Source organism: Eptatretus burgeri, unplaced genomic scaffold, assembly GCF_056783735.1.
Source record: "Eptatretus burgeri isolate ZD-2024b unplaced genomic scaffold, Ebu_testis_v1 Ebu_testis_scaffold_719, whole genome shotgun sequence".
NCBI lineage: Eukaryota > Metazoa > Chordata > Myxini > Myxiniformes > Myxinidae > Eptatretus > Eptatretus burgeri.
Genome location: NW_028222668.1, coordinates 6,208 through 29,167, shown reverse-complemented (window position 1 = coordinate 29,167; position 22,960 = coordinate 6,208). Strand labels below are relative to the sequence as shown.

Sequence of the window (22,960 nt, the reverse complement as noted above, 5' to 3'; positions counted from 1 at the left end):
TCCCGACTCAGCTATAAACTGCCATCCCTGTGTTTCACAGGCAATGTGATTTGTCAATATGTGTGCCGTCCCTCGAATGGACGTTAAACCAGCGTCCCATCTGCCAGCATTATTTGGTGAATGTTAAAGATCCCATGGTATCCTTCGTGAAGAGCAGGGGAGCTATCGCCAGGACACTGAACAAATTCCAAATTCCTGCCCTTACCAGCAGAGGCATTGCATCAGCGACATCATCGCACTCTCAGCCAATGATGCTACCCTGCAGCCTTGAGCTGCATATGAACAAAGAAGACTAACTACCGTAGTATTAAATAGGTGTCTATAACCATCCTTGACCCTTGTGCCATTGTGCGAATGAGATGAGAAAGGACTCCACTGAAAATTAGTCAACACAAAGTTAAGGATAATATTTTAGTGTTCATTTTGCTTTGTTGTCAATTGTGCCACACCGCTGACACACCACGTATGATAGAGATTAGAGATGGTTCAAGCTTAATTTTCTCGAGCTTGAGCTGAGAAAAGCTTTCAAAACAAATATAGCCCAAACTTGTGTTTCTTCCTGGTAAATCGCTTTCTGGGAATTCCTGGAAAATTTCGGAGAATTGATTTGGGATTTCTGCCTTTTCCCGTTTATTTTTATTTTTTTGGTTCCAACTGGGAATATTTGGGCTTGAACAATCTCTAGTGGCAAGTGTAGATGTGCTTGCACCTGTGCAGTGTGCTCTCTGCACCTCCTTTCCCGACACGAAGGAAAGTGATCAACTTATATTTTATGGCCTACAAATCCATTCCACAACCAAGTTGACTTTTACCATTTCACGCAATAAGAAATGTGTCCAGTGGTAAAAGCTAGATTTATACAAAGTTACATGATGATTGGATGGAAAATGTGGTTGGTGTTCCAAAAAAAAAAAAAAAAACTCTTTTCTGTCGGTTCTGGTTGCGTGGAGTTTCACCTATCAGCAATGAACGTCCTCGGCCCAGATTCTCTCGGCTTCGACCGAATAATTATTTTTGAATTTTTTTTTAAAAAGGTCCAGAGTGGATGATGGGTGTTATCACCCAACTCTGGCCTTGGACTTTGCAGAGATAATTAGAAGGGCACTCGGTGGAGTGTATATCTCTGCCGCAATGCCTGATCCACGAGAACATATCAAGCCCAATACATTTTTGAGATATCTTGCTACATATCGTTTTTGGCTCTCTCAATGGTGAAGATCAAATCACTTTGAAAATTAAATAATTATCATATCCGGATCCGGATTCAGATCTTCACCGAAATCGAATCAATTCGTCGTGGTCACACACCCATCATGTCCACCAAGTTTCATCCGAATCAATGAACAACTTTTTGAGATATCGTGCTACATATCGTTTTTGGTCCTATCTCTCAATGGTGAAGAATCACTTACAGAATTCTAGAAGGCAGATCCGGATCCGGATCTTCACCAAAATCTAATCAGTTCGTCCTTGTCACACACCAAACCTGTCCACAAAATTTCACCCGGATCCATCCCCATCTTTTTGAGATATCCTGTACACAGACAACAAACAAACAGGGGTGGAAATATAGCCTACTTCCACCTTCAGAGGTGGAGATAATTCGGGTCGGAATTTGTTTCGGGTGCCACTGATAACTCCCCTCTTCGTGGAAACACACCATGACGTCTTGAATGTCCATAAGCATAAGTATCGGATGCAAAGCAGACGAGTCCCCAGGTTATTGTCTCACCTGACAGATGGTGTACTCATTGATCCAAAGCATTGCTTGTTAAACACAAGGGAAAGTTTGTAGTCGGGTCATCTCGAAGGTGAGCACAGTACACACCATCTTGTTGGGCTTATAAACAAAAAAGGGTCTTGCTTTGGATTTTTTTTTTCTTCCGTGGGATCTGATTGGATTCTCATGAGAAATGTATAAGAGACTGTTGTAAAGGGTGGGGAAGGATCATATTATTATTCAGGAAACATGAACGTTTTGAAATGATGAATCTGCACTGCAGGGATGCAACAGTGGATAACATCAGAGGGGTAGCGCTTTCAAGTAACCCAGAGAGCTGGAAGGAAATAATTTTAAAGTTTGATACCGTGTCCTGAATCTGTGAGAAGGAAGTGCTCATTTGTAAACATGTTTTTATTTTTGGATAAATATTATCACATTGTAAACATTTCCTTAAATTCCCATGACTTCACATGAACGTTGCATTGGTTTAATTGATGGGAATGATGGAAACAATCCTTTACGTGTGAATACGTGTTAAGAATAATATAACTGCAATATAATCAAGTTTTCATATATATATATATATATATATATATATATATATATATATATATATATATATATATATATATATATATATAATATTGTAACTAATTACAATCTTCTTCAATCACCCGTTGAAGGCACATCATTCATGGGACCATCATGGCGGTTATTGACCAGAATATGGTCCTAATAATCATCGAATAAATAAAATTTGTCAGCCGTCTGCCTGTCTGTATGTTCGCGTTTTTTGAAAAGACCACTGGGCCGACAACCACCACATTTGGCACATAGACCAAGCAAGTCTAACCAGGGGATTGTATATCCAGATTGTATACCACCAATATCCAGAAGGGTATTTTCATCCACCACCTCAGCCTTTAAAGACCCTCGAAGACCCATAAGACCCTAACTATTCCGAAGACCCTTGAAGATCCTGAAGACCTTTTAAGACACATAAGACCTAAAAGACCCCTTAAGATCTTGTAGATCCTTGAGACCCCAAAGACTTTTTAAGACCCCGAAAACCGTGAAGATTCTGTCCATCCATGAAGCTGTGTGACTACATGTCCATTAATAACGTACTGTTTGAACATCACTTGCATACAGACAACATGTAGTCTATTAATTACATACTATTGTCATGTCCCTTTTCAACCTTTCGACCCTTTAGACCAGTGTTTGTCAAATGGTGGTTCGTGATCCCCAAGGGGGGTAAAAGGAGATGTAGTCAGGTTCACTATGTCAGTAAATTAATTTTCGTTCAAAATCTTTGTAGATTAAACAACCTATACATTTTCGGAAACGTTATAACATGGAGAATCCGAAAATCAATGTTTACATTTACGGACATACCGCCGTTGCGGCCATTTTGGATTTTCAAAATGGCGGCCATGCAGGTATGTCCGCAAATGTAAACATGTATTTTTAGATTCCCCATGTCATAAGGTTTTCGAAAATGTATAGGTTTGCTAATCTACCAAGACTTTGAACGAAAAACATAGTGAACCTGACTAATGCATCTGTCCGTGTGTGTGTGTGTGTGTGTGTGTGTGTGTGTGTGTGTGTGTGTGTGTGTGTGTGTGTGTGTGTGTGTGTGTGTGTGTGTGTGTGTGTTGTATCCACTGCCACTGCTCGCTTGTACTCCCAGGAAATAGTACGAATGCGACACTTCTCTCATATTCCCTATATTCCCACGAGTCCGATTCGCATTCAGGAACAGAACAATTATGTTTAACGATCTTGAAATTGCCACTCTTTGGTCTAAATGCTGAAAATTAAAAGATGATTGGAATGACAGATTTTGTGCTAGCAATGGCAGGTTAGAAGTGCCCTGCGAGCAGAACCGAGTCACTGGACATACACACACACACACACACACACACACACACACACACACACACACACACACACACACACACACACACACACACACACACACGGTGATTGCACTCAATGACTCGTTGGCATTCCTCCATCATTTCGAAAGTCACGTGCAGTATTGAACATGGGACATCCTGGGGAAGCGTGTTTGTAGTTGCAAAGTCCTGGCACAGTTTCTTGATTCTGTAAGTGGCCTTGGTTAAAGAATAGCGCAACATCCCACGAGAGCTGGATCGTCTGATTCGGTTGATGAGAAGACGTGTAGAAGTCCACTTTGGAGGCAATGGTGCACCATGTTATTATGTTTTTAAAGCAATTTCTGCCAATTAAACGGGTTTCTCTTTTGTAGACTAGCATTGTTTCCAACTTGAATGCTCATTTCAGACATCCGTATTGTGTTTGCAGAAAAAAAGAATTTAACTTTGGCTTCAACTGACATCATGTTTGTTTTATGGATTACATACAGATCAATGTGCTTGCTGGTCCTCTTCAACCACTATGCGAACTCACCATACAAACAATGAAAGGCTCGAAACCTTTGTTGCTTAATTTTTAGTGAGGAGTGCTAGTATTTTGGTAACGATGGCACACGGTCCTGAGTTTACCCTCTGACAAAATAAATGGAAAGAAGAATCGCACATGCCCAACGAAAGATGGAGAGGACTACGTTGGGTACAATCCTGAAATATAAATGGAGAAACGACTATGTAAGGAGAAAGACTGGAGTGAGAGATATTGATGAAATCATCGGATGTTGAATGAGGTGTACTAATTGTAGTGGGAAGGGAAAGCTGACGTTTCGAGATTAGAAGGTCAGAACAAAAGGATTATGGAGAAAATCAACAGGATCTTTCGCTCCGATGGTGATGGGTTGACTCCTGAAACCAAGAGAGTGGAATGGCAATGGACAGGACACATAATGAAGAGAGAAGACAACCTAAGGATGAAAAGAATAACAGAAGAAACGCTCCAACATGGACAATGAAATAACGGAAGACCGAATGAGGGATGGACATTCAAGCTGACAGGTTATTATGGAGGCAATCATTTTGATACCTTCATCCCACAGTGGACTGAGAATTGCTAAATTGATTGATTACTTAATTCACGCCTACTACACACTACCCAAGTGTCTTTTGGAAATTAGTTTTCCAGGAAGGTAATACTGAGAACACATTAAAGGTTCAGATTATTAAAATATCATGAGTGGCTGAATTGTGGTTGGTGACAATTCCAAGTTGTCCTGTTCTCCCACCTGTGGAACTGTAACTGAGTCCTGAATTAGGTGCTTTATCTTTCCAGACCTTCAAGTCTCCAATGCACCACCACCACCACCACCACCACCTATTGGTCTCTCCCATTTCTACTGAGCTTTTCCAAACCAATTGAAACCCTGTCCCCCTTTTCTGTGGAACTTCTCTCATGATATGGACATGGTGCATCCATCCTTGGATACGCACCTGTTTCTGATTTGCCCATTACTTTCCCGTTGATCCTTTACCACCTGCATTTCTGCTCTTCGTTTGCCTCAACCCTTGCATCAAAAAAGTACAAACTGTATTAGTTTTCCTGGAACTATCTTGTAAAGGAATAATATGAGCCATTAAGTTTTACTTGGAAGTTGTTTATCTATTAAATGTTTTGCTTGAATAGACTGATCATGGCCCAACCTTGTTTTGATACATCATTTTGATTGTCGACCAAGGCGAACAGCTCAAGCTCAGCCCAGAGGACACACTTTTCCAAGTAACCTGTGAGACTGACGATGTTACCATTTCCAAACATAAGAGACTGCCTTGTCATAGCAAGTCATATCATTTGTTGCTCTGAGACATTGAAAAGTCAAACAGGAACTGTAGGGCAGCACAACATGGAGATGAGACAGAGCAGGCAGGTTACTATGTTATTAAAGGTCATTAACCAGAAAGCAGCACAATTATTTTAAAACCAACTCAGACTACAGAAGTTTAGAATTAGAATCCTTAATATTGTTTTGTTACCTTAAAGAGAAGTTAACTTTCCAACCCTTGGAATGCCCGGTCAGGGTCTTCAACGCAAAGGCCACCTTTCAGCAAAAGGAAATGAGAGAGGATAGCAGGTAGAAGCTGGTGGAGTTAGGAAGAAATCAAAGGGGAAGGAAGGGGGAAGGATAATATTTAGATAAAATAATTTTCAATAATTTCTGCAGACGGAATACATAGATGGCACGAGATTAGAAGGAAATTCAGTATTGCATGCAATGACTGGACAGGAAACTTACGTAAGTTCACAGAATTGCATAGCCTGTAGTCTGTAATCATTTTTATTTATATGGTGATTCAAAGCAATTGGTGCCATACTTCAGTGATGAGTTGGCTCTACCCCAGCCATCTCTGGGCAGCATTTATGAGGCAGGGTGGCAGGATGGCCTCTCACCGCAGAGGTTACGCACACCAGCCTCTGAGCCATCTAGCCTGGGTTTGAATCCCGGCTCAGCTACAAACTGTCTTCCTGATATCTCTCGCAGGCCGCCGGTTCGCGGCATCAATGTGTGTGTCGTCCCTTGGACGGACATTAAACTGGGCGTACCTTTTGCCAGCATTAGTTGGTGGCGGTTGAAAATCGCACGGTGTCCCTCGTGAAGAGTAGGCGAGCTATCGCCGGCACCCTGAACAAATTACAAATTCCTGCTCTCACCAACAGAGGGGCACTACAGCAGGAGCATATGCTGCACCCTGAGCCAACGATGTCACTTGTAGCAATGTAGCCATGTGCTGCATATGAACGAACAATAGCTGGATTTCATGTGCAGTTGGTTGTATCATTTCTGGAAGCACGGCTGTGCCGCTGATGCAGTGCCCTCTATTACCGGTGCACTGGTACTTATTTTGCTGACCTCAGAAGGATGACGGACTGAGTGAACCAACCTGGTGTTAATTCAACAGCCGACGGGGCGTCAAATTCCAGACCCAAATATTTTAAGCCAGCCACCTTAACTGTTAAGCCAACACCAGGCTTATAACGAACAATAATTATGTTTCACATAATTCATGCTTTTTAAGGTCTCATTTGGTAGATAGAGTAAGTTGCGTGCTGCTCAGTGATTCGTCAAAGTCCAGCACACTGAACAGAACGGCTTGTGGTCTTTGGAGAAGCAAGGCCAATGGAATGAAACCAAACACCATCTGTGGCTAATAAATATTCTCATGAATGTCTGTGTACTTGGTTGGCACTTATATTCCACGTTCAGTGTTTAAGTTTTATAAAATAGAAAAGTTTTCTTTAAAGGTTATGACGGTGCACGTTAATATCTGAAGGATTTTGTTGAATTTAACTCGTGCATGTGAGTGTTTCATTGTCGGAGGATTATTTATTTAGATATTAGAATGCCATTAGGGTTATTTTTCCCCCAGAAAGGAATAAAAGCCTTTCAACAAAGTCGGTGTATGAGAGATAAAGGTTGGATATAATGATATGAGAAAATAAAAAAAACAAGCACAGTTTTACTTTTTGATACATTCACCAGTCGAGCAGCACAGCAGGTCAAGTTAACCAAAAAAAAAAAAACAACCTATCCTAAAATCCATTTATAAAGAGATCCTGAAACAGAAATGGAGAGAGATAGAGACAGAGAAAGCAAAAAAGGAAGTTTGGGAGTGTTAGTTGGAAAAAGCCATTAACTAAAATTAGCTTTGGGCAGATGAAACAAGCAGCAGTGTGTTGAACAGTGAGATGTTGTGCTCATCCACCATCTTGGATTTTGCTGTTGATACACACTGCACCTCTGTTTCTATCTTTCTCATTCCCTCTGCCTCTGTGGGTACTTTTTCATTACAGGAGAGATTGAGAAATACTCTCGGTCTGCTCTGGACTTAAAATGACTCATTCTCAAATGGGGTTAATAAATAGTTGAATATAAGTTTACAGCTTCAGAAAAAAGAAATAAATAAAGAAAAAAAATCAACAACAACATGTTATGTGAGTGTACGTAAAGGTGCGTAATCCACAACTAAAACCAAACGACGAAAATTGGAGGGTTTTTGCAGAGAAGAGAAGATGCTTTTGGGTGGGAATGTAATGAGTATGAAGGTGGGCGAGGAAAGGAGGCAGAGACTGGAGGGGAGGTGGCTGAAGACATGTGGGAGTGGACAGAGGAAGGAAGCATACAAAGAGAGAGAGAGAGAGAGAAAGAGAGGCGATCAGAAGAACGTGGAGCAAGTGTAATACAGTGTATGAGAGAGAGAGAGAGAGAGAGAGAGAGAGAGAGAGAGAGAGAGAGAGAGAGAGAGAGAGAGAGAGAGAGAGAGAGAGAGAGAGAGAGAGAGAGAGAGAGAGAGAGAGAGAGAGAGAGAGAGAGAGAGAGAGAGAGAGAAAGAGAAAGAGAGGCGATCAGAAGAACGTGGAGCAAGTGTAATACAGTGTATGAGAGAGAGAGAGAGAGAGAGAGAGAGAGAGAGAGAGAGAGAGAGAGAGAGACACAGAGAGACACAGAGAGAGACACAGAGAGACACACAGAGAGACACACAGAGAGACACACAGAGAGACACGGACGTGTGGTCAAACTCCTCGGTAAGACGTTTTTATTTCATTACTTCAAAATAATTTACATCGGTGCCATGACTACCTTTGAGCTTCTGGACAGTTTTCTCTACTACATTGTATGTTATGATGTAATATTTCACAAAAAAAAATGAACAGTGAACCATGATGTATGTGTTCCAATAAAAGGTGATAGAGATAGTAAAGAACGTTTTTAAAAGAGATTAGCCGATTTTTTTTCAGCATTTGAAAGATGTTTGTAAAAAAGTCTAAGAAAACCAGCCAATGATGTTTTACTGTTAAACTAATGTAATTTAAACCACTAAATCAATCGTTAAGTTATAAAGAATGACAAGTATAACCACAGGTGTGAAGAATGTCTTTCATCATCTCATTGGATGACCGATGGAGGACATGTATCGGGTCGACGAGTACACCTGGATTTGATTCATAGGGTTTAATATAATTATGAAGCTGTTGTTACTTTTTGTTGTTACTCACCTTCTGTTCCTCCTCATCATATTCCATTCTCACCCTTTGGCAAAGGCTCAATTTCTCTGGAAATTCAAGCATTCCTTTGCCAAGGGGCATCTTTTTAAGTGGCAAAGGAAAAATGAATGTCCTTCAAGTTTTGCAAAATAATTCTTCTTTTCATGTGTATGTAACAAATGTAAACTGCATTTGACTAGGATTCAGTTCGAAATTTCATCTGCTAATGGTATCATTACCGAGGTACAACTGATGCAGTGCCACCACTGGTTATGGTAGAAAAGGAGTGGACCATTGTGTGCCGGAGTACCAGTGCACAATGGTCCACTCCTTTCAATAGATATGGGAGGATATGTAATATTCCTTCGTGAATTCTCTAGGATGGTAGAGATAGCACCATCTGAAGGAAGGCACACAAATTGGTTCAACCTGCTGCTTCCAAAACACCAGAGAAAGTTTATCGTCAGGTCGCGAATCAAATCCAGATGAGACAGGTTAACATTAACTTTGCTAACTTTGAGCTATGCTGTCAGTCTTGTCACTCAACTAAAGTACACATTTGCTTATTTTGCTTCCTTTCACGTCACTGACGTCCTCCATGGGTCATAAATTAATCAATGGAATGTATTGTACTCTTTTTTTATTCTTATTTTTTAAACAGAGTGTAGATTGTTTTAAACAGAGTGCACAATGGTTACAGGGGAATGTTTTGCTGTTGCCTTTACAGCAGTCAGTCAGGGCAGAAATTTGTTCAGGGTGCCCACAGTGACTCCTGTGAGATATTTAATGTCCGTCAATGACCAGTACTGGTAGAGGAGTCCTCCGACTTAACGTCCATCCGATGGACGGTGCACACATTGATGAATCGCCCTGCATGTGAAATACCAGGGTGACAGTTTCTAGCCGAGTCGAGATTCAAACCCACACGAGACAGCTCAGAGTCGAGTGCGCATACCTCCAGGCCATCCTGTCAATCCAGAAGTTATATGTTGTAAACTAAAATAAATTCTCAGTTTTTGGAAGATTATGAAGGTTTGTAAGTCAGCGACGAATAAATTATATTTTGTAATGTTTATCGCAGCTAATAGGATGTGTCAAAAGTTCAACTGCTCTCGGTGGAGACAGGCAGACAAAATCAGAACATTCCAAATACAACCTAAACAGCCTAATCACTGAATTTTAAACAAATAAACAAAATATAAAAACAAATAAAATAAAAACAAATAAACATAAAATTTAAACAATAAACAAAAGCCTAAATAAACAAATACAACCAACCTAATCACTGAATTTTCCAATCTTTGCGTATTTTTGTACTTGTATTGCATTTACAGAGCAAAACAGATCCATCTTTAGAACTAAAACTCTTTCATAATTTGTGCTTGGAAGAGGAAACATGTTCTGTATTTGCAAATGCAAAACCATTGTTCCAGCATTCTCATGATATTGTTTTTTTCAGACTTGGTTGATTCACATCAACGACAATGATCCAGATGTGATGCGTAAGGACACAACAAGAGATGGAAGAATAATGCAAGCACGACGTTTTGAAAGAGACAGTCGGATGAGATTCCAGCAAAGAGTGGAATAAGGCCCAAAAGCACTCGGTTGGAATTTTGAAGATCATTTGAGAAGCACAGAAATCAGCAGAGTATCAACAAAGGCTGTGCTCGTGTAGAAGATTCATACAGTCGCAGAAGGCTATGATAAAAGGCCATATTTGCTGACTTCAATGACTGAGAAGTACTGATTTTAAATTTCTTATGACACAATTAGTGAGATAGAAGATTGAAAATTTTATATCCAGGTACTCACACATATAAGTAAAGAGAAGGCCTCAAAGTTGAACACTTGGACTGCGATTCAGCCATTATATTTATGGGAAAGCAAAATCGGTGTGTGCAATTATTATCAACGATGTTAATGAACACAACTGTTGGCGGACATGCAACAAATGAACCATCTGACGACTGTGAAAAATACGATCTGAAGCAAACATCGCCATGGTTTTCGGTATTTTTCTGTTTAGCTGGGGTGGTGTCCAACGCTGGGGCATTGGGGGCCCTGAGTAAGGCGGGTCACAGGACGGGCTTCGGGCCAGGCTGTTCTGCTTTTCAGCTCATCCTCGCAGGTCAGTGGTCAACTACAGTTTATTCATAACAGGCAAATAATGAATTCTTGCCAGCTCACTTCTGATATTTCAATGTCTAAAATCACGAAAAAAGAATCTAATATATAAACCTCAATTAGTGTTTATTTATTTATGTATATATGCTTCAAAAACTAAAAAAAACTACTGAACCAAATCCAACCAAATTTTGCATGTTGACTAAGGGTACCCCAAGTATGGTTTCTGTCAGGGTAGCATACCTGGGGGAGGGTGTTCAAGGTGGGGAACTCCCCAATTTTCTCTATGTAAATGTGTAATGCATATCATCACCCGGTGGTATCCAGTATTACAAATCTTCTTCTACAGTACTAGCAGGGGTACCCAGTGTTGCCCATGCTGATCTTATCCTGTTGGCATTTTGATGAAATCAAATTGTTTTTTTCTACATTTTGTGGGGGTCCAAAACACTTCCCTACATTCACTAAGAAATGGGGTCAGGGATCATTGAATATTACCTTTCACATTGCTACAAAGGTTTAGGCACTATAGAGCAATGGAAAAAAAAAATCCAAACAAATCAAACTTTTTTTTTTCTTCAACATTTCAAAAAAAAAAAATTCCTCTCGAACATTCCCTGGCACTCACTGATGAACTTTTGAAAGTTTGACGAAGATCCAATCTCTCTCATAGTATAGTTAAAGAAAGTTTAAACAACTTGATGATATGCATTACGGTGATGTGGAAATCTGAGTGAGAAGAATTAGAAATTTTCAAAATGTTTAATTTCACTAATTTTAAGTGGAGGTTCAAACCAAAACATCTGACACTGAGCTTCACAACAAAGCGGAAGTGATTTTTCCTCACACCATATATAAGCAGCAAGGTTGGTTGATGAAGGTAATGTTGGTTGACTTCCAAGCAGATGGAGGATGACCTCTGGCAAATTATAGAGTGAATCAAGCAGAATGTTTGTGAAGTACAACATGTTGTCGTGTCATTAAATCCGTCGGCAAAGCGATGGGTACTTTTTTGGCTCGTGTTGGATATAATCAGACGAGTATTATGACAACTTTGGCATAACCTCAAAATTGCCTGTGGTTTCATTTCATGGTTTTCGGTATTTTTCTGAACATGAAAAGAATGGCGAAAACTTCTTTTTCAAGTCTTCTCAAACAGTTTAGCCTCCACCAAAACCACATGATACTTCAATCTAAGAACAAATCTCTGTTCCATGAAAGAGCAAACAAGATTGAACTGTATTTAACTTATCACATAATAAAAAAAAACAATGTTAATATATATATATATATATATATATATATATATATATATATATATATATATATATATATATATATATATATATATTGGGTGGTCGCTAGATTACCCTTATTCTCAGGTTTTCCATCTGTCTGTATGTCTGTCTGTTTGTTTGTATGTATGTAATAGACAGCTCTGGAGGCCAGAGGAGTCAACCGATTTTGATGAAACTTGACTGGTAGGTTCATACCAGGATCTAGTTGTATGCTTTTGAGCACCGTTGCTATGGACGCCACCGTTGCCTAGCAACGGGACTTTGAAATTTTTGAAAAAATCTGAAAAATATATTTTTCTCGAAAATCCAAAATCGGCTTCTGCAGTTTTATGCGCACTATAATCAACCTCTTTGTCAAAAAATTTCAGCCCGATCCGTCAAAAACTGTATAACTAGTATGCAATTATATAGCGACCACCCATGTCGCCTACTGGCTTGTGTGTGTGTGTGTGTATATATATATATATATATATATATATATATATATATATATATATATATATATATATATATATATATATATATATATATATATATATATATGTATATATATATATATATATATATATGTATATATATATATATTTATCATAACTGTAGCTTAAAATATTTATCAGGTTATGAAATGAAGTGCTGTGTATTACATGCTTTGTTAATTCTCACAATGTTCACTTGTCAATGTACAGTATTACTCTTTTATGCATGTATTCATAATAATAATAATAATAATAATAATAATAAGTAATAAAAGCTTCCTTTTTAATATTAATACTGAAGGACCAATTTTGTGCTCCTCCGAGCGGTCGCGTCACGTTTTTCTCGGTACTGTGACCTGGACTGAAAGAAACTTCATAGCTGTAAGAGTGCATCGCACATAACGGCAATAGTCAACCTTCAACTCTGAAGCAGAATAAACACTTTTCGTTCATGGAACAGAATCCGTCTGTGACAGGGTTTCAGCTAGTAAGTAATAAAAGCTTCTTTTTTTTTTAAATGAAAAAGGATGTTGGGATGTTTCTCCAAAAAGTATGCAAACAAGGTAGGGATGGTAACAAGAAATAATCATATGGAACCATCACTATATCTTTCTTTGAATAATGGTTGTCCCTAGAAAAGACAATGATAATTTATTGTGACCAACCCCACATTGTTTGCATACTTTATGGAAGAACATTCTGACATCCTTTTTTCATTAAAAAAACAAATGATTTATTACTTGTTTCTTTACTTTTTTGGGGAAATATACAGTATATATGGATGTTCTACTACTCATTTACAGATATTGTAGTACAAGTACCAATAAAAAGATATATAAATAGTAATTAAAAAAATTATTATCAATTTCTTTTCATCATTTTTTTTTCTGCACCATCCCTATGTGGAGAATACTAAATATGCACTCTCTGATAACAATATGTTCCCTTACAATACAAGGAACTTTTGACGCAGGAGGAGGAAATGAGGCCAATCGAAGCCTGTACTATTATTACCAACCTCAGGTTGATTGTCCATGCTATATCCCTTAAAATGCTGAGCATCAAGCAAGGAAGCAGCACATACCATTTTTAAAGATTTTGGGCAGATGACCAGGATTTAGAACCACCAACCTCCCAGACTCAGAGTGGATTCTCGAACCACTACACCACCAAGCTAATCATCATAATAGCATGGTCACAATAATCTTATTAACATGATAAACTGTATTGGTATACGATACAATACAATACAATACAACACAGCATGTTATGACACGATATACTGTGATTTATCCAAGCATTCTGTGGAGAAAGCTTCATTATGTGATCAGATAGTGTTGCTCGTGAAGGTTGTTTTGCACTAAGCATAACTGGTCATACAACTGGATGAAACCTTTTAATTGTGATACTTGGATAAAAATGTCTTTGTTAATGCAACGAGAACGTAGAACATTGCAGTTCAACAACAACAACAACAACAACAACAAAAATCTACAGCTAATTTTGTGTTGTACAGGACTGATCGGTACGGACCTACTGGGTCTGTTAGCCACGGGTGCAGTGGTCATACCTATCCATATCCTCGATGTCAAATGGCAAACTGCAGACCCTAATTCACACTTATGCAACACTTTTGGAGTTGCGATGGTCTTCTTTGGGCAGTCGTCTCTGCTGCTCAGCTGTGTTTTGGCCCTCGAGCGTTTGTCAGGGGTCACAAAACCTCTGGCACATATAAAGGCCCCACGTCGTGCCTTCTGGGGTATACTTTCTTCCTGGGGTGTTGCCTTTTTTGCCTCCATTGCACCCTTGGTTGGTATTGGTTCATACGAAGTGCAATGGCCAGGCTCTTGGTGTTTTTTGGCAACTGGGCCACTCTTTTCCCAGACATTGGATATCTACAACACTTCATTAATTATTGACACTGTTAACTCTTCTTGGACCTCGGTATCTGCCCAGCCTCTCAAAACTGATCGTTATAATTTAGACAGTACAGTTCTTCCTGAGACAGCAACCAATATGAGGTCAATACCTGAAGAATTGATTGAAACAAGGCCTACATTAGATTTTGCCGTTTTGGGAAATACAGTTAAACTGAGAAGTGAAATATTGATTCCTCATTCTGATGGCATGAACTTTCCACTTAAAACTAGGCTTCATGCATTAAAAAGACGCAGATATCTACAAAGGCCTGAAAGAACACCGACATCAGTCGTTTCAGGTGGTGATGTAGGGCACACCAATGAAAGCAGCAAAGGAATGTTAAAGCACACCAATTACACAGGAGGAAGAATGGGCCCTCGAGGCCCTGGATGGGGTGCACTCGTTTTTCAGTGTTGGGCCTGTGCTCGCTTGGAGTTTCTCTCAGCTCCAACGTGGTGACGTCAGTTTGTTTAGCACGGCGTGGTGTTACATGGAGTGGGAACCGACGTCGATGCAACAGCGGACACGAGGTGGAGATGCTGGTGCAGCTGTTGGGCATCATGTTTGCAGCAACGGTGTGCTGGTGTCCACTGTTGGTGAGTTTACATCGCTCTGTCTACATACTTTATTTGTTGTTCCTCTTCTACGTTTTTCCACTTCATCTCATCCCAATGCCCCTTCCATAATTTTTTTCATTTGTTTAATTCACATGAGTTTACTTAAACTGTGGTCCTGGGTTTGCCTCCCAACAAAACTGGTCCAACTAAAACTTGCCTAGTGCATCGTCAACAGGAGGCATCATCATACGTTACATCATAGAGCACATTGTCCCATAAGACATAAACTTGTTTGTAACATGGTTAGTAAAGATATAATTGCATTTTGTTTTTAAACAAAGTTATTTGAATGTGCACCTTCTCCAAATTGAAACTTCCTGTAATGGGTTGAACTTATGAACAAAAATCCAAACAGACAAACTCACAGAAGCCTCTAAGGGGTGTGGTAACCGCCCCAGGAGGATATCAAGTTTGATATGCTCATTCTTGAAGTCTTGTAATCAAGTTACAACAGGTACTTTAAAAGCAGAATGTGGAGAATTTACCACTAACTGGAAAAGACTCGTGAACCATTCATACACCAATGTCATTTTAAGGATGATAAAACAAATTTTTGATAAAAGAAGACATGATGTGGGAACTTATTGAAATGTTTCAGACAAGGAAGATGATTGCAGTAAATTTGTTGATAAAGGTCGAACAAAGGCCGATGTTTTCAAGATGAAAAAGGAATGGAAATAAGAAAGAGGCATTTCACAATGTGGACAGACCTGCCTGGACTCGGGGTACGAAGTGGGATGGGGTTATTGTAAATACAAGGGGACGAAGTGGGATGGGGTTATTGTATATACAAGGGGAAGAAGTGGGATGGGGTTATTGTATATACGAGGGGACAAAGTGGGATGGGGTTATTGTATATACAAGGCGATGAAGTGGGATGGGGTTATTCTAAATACAAGGGGATGAAGTGGGATGGGGTTATTGCATGTACAAGGGGACAAAGTAGGATGGAGTTATTGGATATACAAGATGGTGGAGTGGGATGGGGTTATTGGATATACAAAGGAACGAAGTAGGATGGGGTTATTGGATATACAAAGGGACAAAGTGGGATGGGGTTATTGGATATACAAAGGGACAAAGTGGGATGGGGTTATTGTATATACAAGGGGAAGAAGTGGGATGGGGTTATTGTATATACGAGGGGAAGAAGTGGGATGGGGTTATTGTATATACGAGGGGATGAAGTGGGATGGGGTAATTGTAAATACAAGGGGACAAAGTGGGATGGGGTTATTGTAAATACAAGGGGATGAAGTGGGATGGGGTTATTGTATATACGAGGGGATGAAGTGGGATGGGGTAATTGTAAATACAAGGGGACAAAGTGGGATGGGGTTATTGTAAATACAAGGGGATGAAGTGGGATGGGGTTATTGCATGTACAAGGGGACAAAGTAGGATGGAGTTATTGGATATACAAGATGGTGGAGTGGGATGGGGTTATTGGATATACAAAGGGACGAAGTGGGATGGGGTTATTGGATATACAAAGGGACGAAGTAGGATGGGGTTATTGCATATACAAGAGGACAAAGTGGGATGGGGTTATTGGATATAAAGACACCTATGAGGTCATTTGGAGGAATGTAAGAGTACTGGAGGGTGGACCACTAAGGAAGTTGAAACAGAAGCTGTTATTTGTACATTTTATTTTATTTTTCATATTAATTTAATATGTCTATTCCCTCTGAAGTCATACACTTGATCATGGTTTACTGTCTCCTGTAAACAAAAATCATGTGTAATATATTATCTCTTCTCCAACACACACACACACACACACACACACACACACACACACACACACACACACACACACACACACACACACACACACACACACACACACACACACACACACACACACACACACCACTCCTTACTCCACAAAACGATTCTCAATACTTGTGTGTATAGGTATGGTGTTATAGGTATGGGAAGAGATGGAGTTCTTCATCCTTTTCTCCCTCCCTTCCTTTAGTCTGTTACCTCTAACCTCTCGCCTGCATTCTTTCACTGTCAGTGTTTGTATTATCTTGATGACATTCTTTCTCTGCTTTATGGGTTTGAGGTTAGACCTATGGATGTTGGGTTGTGGAAGTATTGTCTGCATAAAAGGGAAAATGACCTTTTCATTGTGAGTTTTTCTCCTCCTTCATTCCCAGTATTGACAAAATTAAAGCAAGGACATTATACAAGGTGTTTGTAACATCCTTGTGCAACTTTAATAACTTTGGATGGAGGCAACACATCTAATTCTTTTTCATGTGCAGCCTGTGACTGTTGGTTGCATCATTGGTTGAGAGCATATCTGTGTCACTGATGCAATGCACCTATGACCAGTACACTGGTACTCATTTAACTGACCTCAGAAGGATAACAGGCTGAGTCAACCCCTGTTGGTATTAATTCAGTGGCCAACAGGGCTCAAACTCAGGACCCTAAGGTCTTCAAGCCAGTTACCCTAACCACTAAGACAACACCAGGCTTTAGCTACATATGATGGAGGCAAACTGTAAATAGCATATTAAAGCATAATTCAGAAAGTTGTGTTAATGTTGTGTTCATGTTTTTCATTTAATTTCAAATAATAACATTCTTTCAAATTAGTGACAATGACAAGCTTTTGCAGACACTCATTTCGTTCCTCTTTTTCCACACCGATGGACCGAACTTCCACATTCTCTTCAATCTCATTCTTCCTTCCAGGTTTTCAAGACTGCTGTTCACTCCCATCTCAGATTGTCTCCGATCCAAAACCATGATCTTTTCCACACCCATTAACCCACCCCTTCAACTCCCCACCCCATTCCACCCCAAGCCATCCTCCTTCCATGTTTTCAGTTTTTCCCTCCTTTTCCTTTAGTATCCATCTTGTCCACCCCATTCATCCTTGTCAGTGGTCACAAGATGCATCCTTGTCAGGGGTCCTGCCCACCACTCCTCCTCACACTCATTGCTTGTCCAAGTCTCCCTCTATCTTGTCCTTCAACTCTGCTGTTAGTCCCCCCCCCTCCTCGCTACTGGTCCTTTTGTCCTGTTATGTCTTGATCCGTTCAGTGTAGTAGCTCTTCCATGAGCCTTGATCCAAAAAAGCAACAAATGCTTTAACTGATTGAAAATGGTGACAGTAGAAGAAAAGGTTAACTGCGTGTTATGGCTTGCAGAACAAAAGTCAATAACGGCAATCATAAGAACAAAATTAATTGCTCGTTACAGGAAAGATGCACTACATAGGAACTCCATGAACAATTGGATGTAAACGTTTTAAGAAACTGGGTATGCGAATGATGAACCACAACCCGATAGGCCTCAAATCAGGGAAGAGACTGTGGCAGTTGTCAAGGAAGCATTTTAAAGGAGTCCACAGAAGTTGTTGCAACGTGCATCTGGTGAACTAAACATCCCGTAATCAATTCCACAAACCTGCTTATACGAGCTGGAGGTGGTTCAAATGTTAAGGGAAGAGAGAGGACTATCATGCGAGGATAAATTTTTGTCAAGAGTTGAAATTTAAAAACCCCCAATTCCCCGGGGTTTCTTGTCGAGTTGACATTTTTTGAAGAGGAAACATTCCACCGCAGTGGCAAAGTTAACCACTACAATTACCACATTTGGGAAACAAAAAGCCTCAGCTTCTTGCAAATTGAAAGTAAGTCACCAAAAACAAATACCTGTCTGGTGCACTCGCAGGAAGTCACACATTGTCTGTCTGGTGCACTACCTGGAAGTGATGCATTGTCTGTCTGGTCCACTCCCAGGAAGTGACACATTGTCTGTCTGGTACACTCCCAGGGAGTCACGTATTGTCTGTCTGGTGCACTCCCAGGAAGTCACACAATGTCTGTCTGGTGCACTCCCAGGAAGTCACACATTGTCTGTCTGGTGCACTACCTGGAAGTGATGCATTGTCTGTCTGGTCCACTCCCAGGAAGTGATACATTGTCTGTCTGGTACACTCCCAGGGAGTCACGTATTGTCTGTCTGGTGCACTCCCAGGAAGTGATGCATTGTCTGTCTGCTGCACTCCCAGGAAGTGACGCATTGTCTGTCTGCTGCACTCCCAGGAAGTCACACATTGTCTGCCTGGTACACTCCCAGGGAGTCACATATTGTCTGTCTGGTGCACTCCCAGGAAGTGACACATTGTCTGTCTGCTGCACTTCTAGTCAATGGTGAATGTTCTTCAACATTGTTGCAGAATTTCATTGGCCCTGATCGACTATGAGTGGGGCAACTTAAGTAAATATAGCATAACAATTGTGCTTTTTGTGAGGAAAGCACCAAATTTGGCACACTAGTAGCCTATCATATTATGAACAGATTTGGATATTGGGCCATCTCAAAATTTTTGATGGCAGTGGAAAATGGCTGCCACAGCCATCAGCGGCTGAATTTGAGATGGCCCAATATTCAAATCTGTTCATAATATGATCGGCAACTCGTGTGCCAAATTTGGTGCTTTCCTCACAAAATGCACAATTGTTATGCTAAGTTGCCCCACTATATGATTAAATCTTTAAGATAGCTCCACATTGCAGCAAGATGGTGCTCCTTGCCACTATGCTTCGAATGTGTGACGTTTCTCGAATGACGCCTTCCCAGCCAAGTAGATCGGTCAATGTGGACCTATTGCTTGGCCAATTAGTTCGCCTGACCTGTCCCTATTGGACTACATTTTACGTGGCTATTTAAAACAGTTGTTTACTCATCAAAACGACATTCTTTGGATTAACTTTGGGCTCGGGTCACAAATGCCATTCATTAAATAACTCAGCAGCAACTGGGGAATGGTTTGAAAGAGTTGAAAAAACAGATTAAACGATGCACTGCACCACTACAAAAGATGGAGGTTAGTTATGTTGAAGTCTAGAAATCTGAACTGTATTCTTTAAAAATGTTATGAATTGTGCTGTCATGTACCGGTTACAGTTTTGCATATATCTTGTTCACATCCAAAGTTATTTTAACGTTAAAGCTGCACAAGGACTTTGTAAGTACCCTGTAGTGTGTTATGATAAAATGATACACGATGAAGACAAGATAATCCTATTTTATCATAACATCATGAAATACAGTGCATCAGTGTCAGATGAGTGTCTACTTCCCTTCCACACCCTCAGGTAATCCTCCTGTGGATCGTGTTGTCTCAGCCTCCCCTTCACTGTCAACGCTTGTTGCTCACAATTCGCTTGGCTACGTGGAATCAGATACTGGACCCTTGGGTCTACATCCTTTGTCGACGGTCGGTCCTGCGCCGTCTCTGTCCGAAAATGGCTGCTGCTTTGATGTCGCCACAAGGCTCAGTTACCAATAGATTATGCATGGGTGACATGAAACAAAGAACAGGCAGCAGGCAACACCGACAGTGGACTTTGAGTAGATCTTCTTCTCACTCTCCATCCATTTCATCATCCTTGTCTCCGACAATCACACTGCACGAGCAAAGTTTGCTTTGATGGTGCAGAAAACATTGATTGGACAGCTCAGAATAGTGAAACGTGGGGGATTAAGAGGTAAAATTGAGACTTTATTTCACTGATGTTCAAGAACAATTACATTATGATGTCAAAGTCACAAGTAGTTTTTTTCATATTTTTCTTCTTCTTTTTTGAAGTCTAAATTATTAACACCTTCTTGTGGGGTGAGCCAGGGGGAACGGTTGGTGAGGCCTAACATTCGACTGGCAGGAATTTGTTTAGGTTACCAGTGAATACTCGCGCACTCTTTGTAAAAGATATCTTCAACGTCCACTAATGCCCCTAGTGCTGGTAGATGGGTCCCTGGCTTAGTGTTCCTCCGATGGATGGAACACACACCGATGCACCGCCCTGCATGTTAAACACTCAGGTAACAGTTCATAGCTGCGTCGAGATTTCAACACTGGTTCTCCAGTTCAAAGGCAAGCATGTATACCTTTCAGCTACCTGCCAGGTCTGACAACCGCACAAGTTTACTACCATTGATTCTATTTGTTTTACTGCAATGGATATGTTCAGCACATCCAAATTGCATTGCATTTGGTTGATATTGTATGTAGGACAAACCAATTATAAATAGACAAATATGGTGGAGTTTTTGTCTAGTTCTGGTTTGCTCCCCACTTCTCTCCCCAGCCCTAACCTCATCCTTCCACCTTACATTTTCTGAAAAACAGTGGCAAAGTTAACCGCTACAATTATGACATTTGAGGAACAGAAAAACCTCAGGAAGTCTTGCAACATGAAGGAGACTCACCCAAAATGAATAGCTGTCTGGTGCATTCCAGGAAGACACGCATCATTGGTCCTTTGGAAAAAAAGAAAAAGAAAACAAAAAGAGCGACAGTCATTGGTGAATGTTCTTCTGCAATGTTGCAGAATTTTATTGTCCCTGATCTGCAATGATTAAATCTTTCAGAAAGCACTTTCTTACAGCAAGACGGTGCTCCTTGCCACTATGCTTGGAATGTGCGACATTTATCAAATGACTGATGTCTCCCCAGACAAATGGATCGGTAGAGGTGGACCAATTGCTTGGCCAATTCGTTCAGCTGACCTGTCCCTATATTTGACTACATTTTATATGGCAATGTTAAAAACCGTTATTTAATCATCAACACCACATTCTTTGGATGAACTTATGGTGAGGATCACAGTGCAATTTATGAAATCATTCAGCAGTAACTGGACAATGTTTTCAATGGGTCGGTGAATTGGATTGAACGATGTATTGCGAAAGATAGCGGCTATGTTGAAGCCTTGAAATTTGAATAAAGCCTCTTGCCAATTTATGTCTCATACCTGCAGATTCTCCCACCTGCCTTTACTCTTTTCTTCTTCCAATCCATTCTTTCTCTTCTCTCTTGACTGCATCCACATTCCTTTACTCTCCTTTGTCCCCCACCCTTTCTCTTCTCAATTTAGCCCTCATGCACACATAATAAGTAGATGAACCAAGTAGAAAACCATATTCAATGGTTTATGTTTCTACAGTTTCTAAGGTTTGTGAACAAGTTCACACACACACACACACACACACACACACACACACACACACACACACACACACACACACACACACACACACACACACACACACACACACACCAGGAATTGGCTTAAGACAAACAGAGCTGTTGACCGAGGGGAAATTAACTTCCCAGAAGTGCTTTGCTCTCTGCAGTCAGCAGGACATTTTGGGGAGAAATCTCACCTCCCATGGAATGCCAGATGACAGGGAATACCCATGCTCTATCCTCTAAGTGCTGGGTGTCAAGAGAGCAAGCAACACGTATACCATCATTCGGCTTTGATATGACTCGGCCAGGGTCAGAATCACAACCTCTGAGCTACCCATGCTCTATCCTCTAAGTGCTGGGTGTCAAGAGACCAAGCAACACGTATATCATCACTCGGCTTTGATATGACTCGGCCAGGGTCAGAATCACAACCTCTGAGCTCCAAGACTCAGGGTGGACGTTCTAACAACAATGCCATGAATTCTGGTATTTTTCTTATTTTATCATCTTTCTGCCAAAAAAAGTTTTGCACATTGCACTTCAGGAAAACAGAGAGACATACAACTTTTATAACATGAACAATGAATTCAACATTGTCTGTTTGGACCTGTTCTAATTGATGCCAGAACACCTGCTCCTCAGTCATCCAACCCCCCCCCCCCCCATTCTTCCTCACTTTCTCTCCCTTTTACCCCTGAGTTAATCTCCTCTAAATCCTCAAATGAAGTCCCAGATTCTCAGGTTAATGTTCAGAGAATGCTGTGTTGCACACTCGCTTGTTTCTGCTGATTGCCTCAAATCAACTAAGCTTTGATGAAGCACAAACTTGTTGGTTTATGATTAAAGACTTGTTGCTTGGTACA

The 22,960-nt window shown here is 40.4% G+C and overlaps 1 protein-coding gene across 1 annotated transcript; it reads left to right on the top strand.

Annotated features, from left to right (window-relative positions):
* The first annotated feature begins 7,812 nt into the window (after window positions 1-7,812).
* On the top strand, window positions 7,813-22,747 carry LOC147007087 (thromboxane A2 receptor-like). The gene is given in 5 exon segments (XM_085867561.1): window positions 7,813-8,197; window positions 10,116-10,787; window positions 14,074-14,871; window positions 14,874-15,073; window positions 20,221-22,747. Coding segments are annotated over 4 exon segments (1,548 nt in total). The 5' UTR covers window positions 7,813-8,197; window positions 10,116-10,573; the 3' UTR covers window positions 20,557-22,747.
* The last annotated feature ends 213 nt before the right edge of the window (window positions 22,748-22,960 follow it).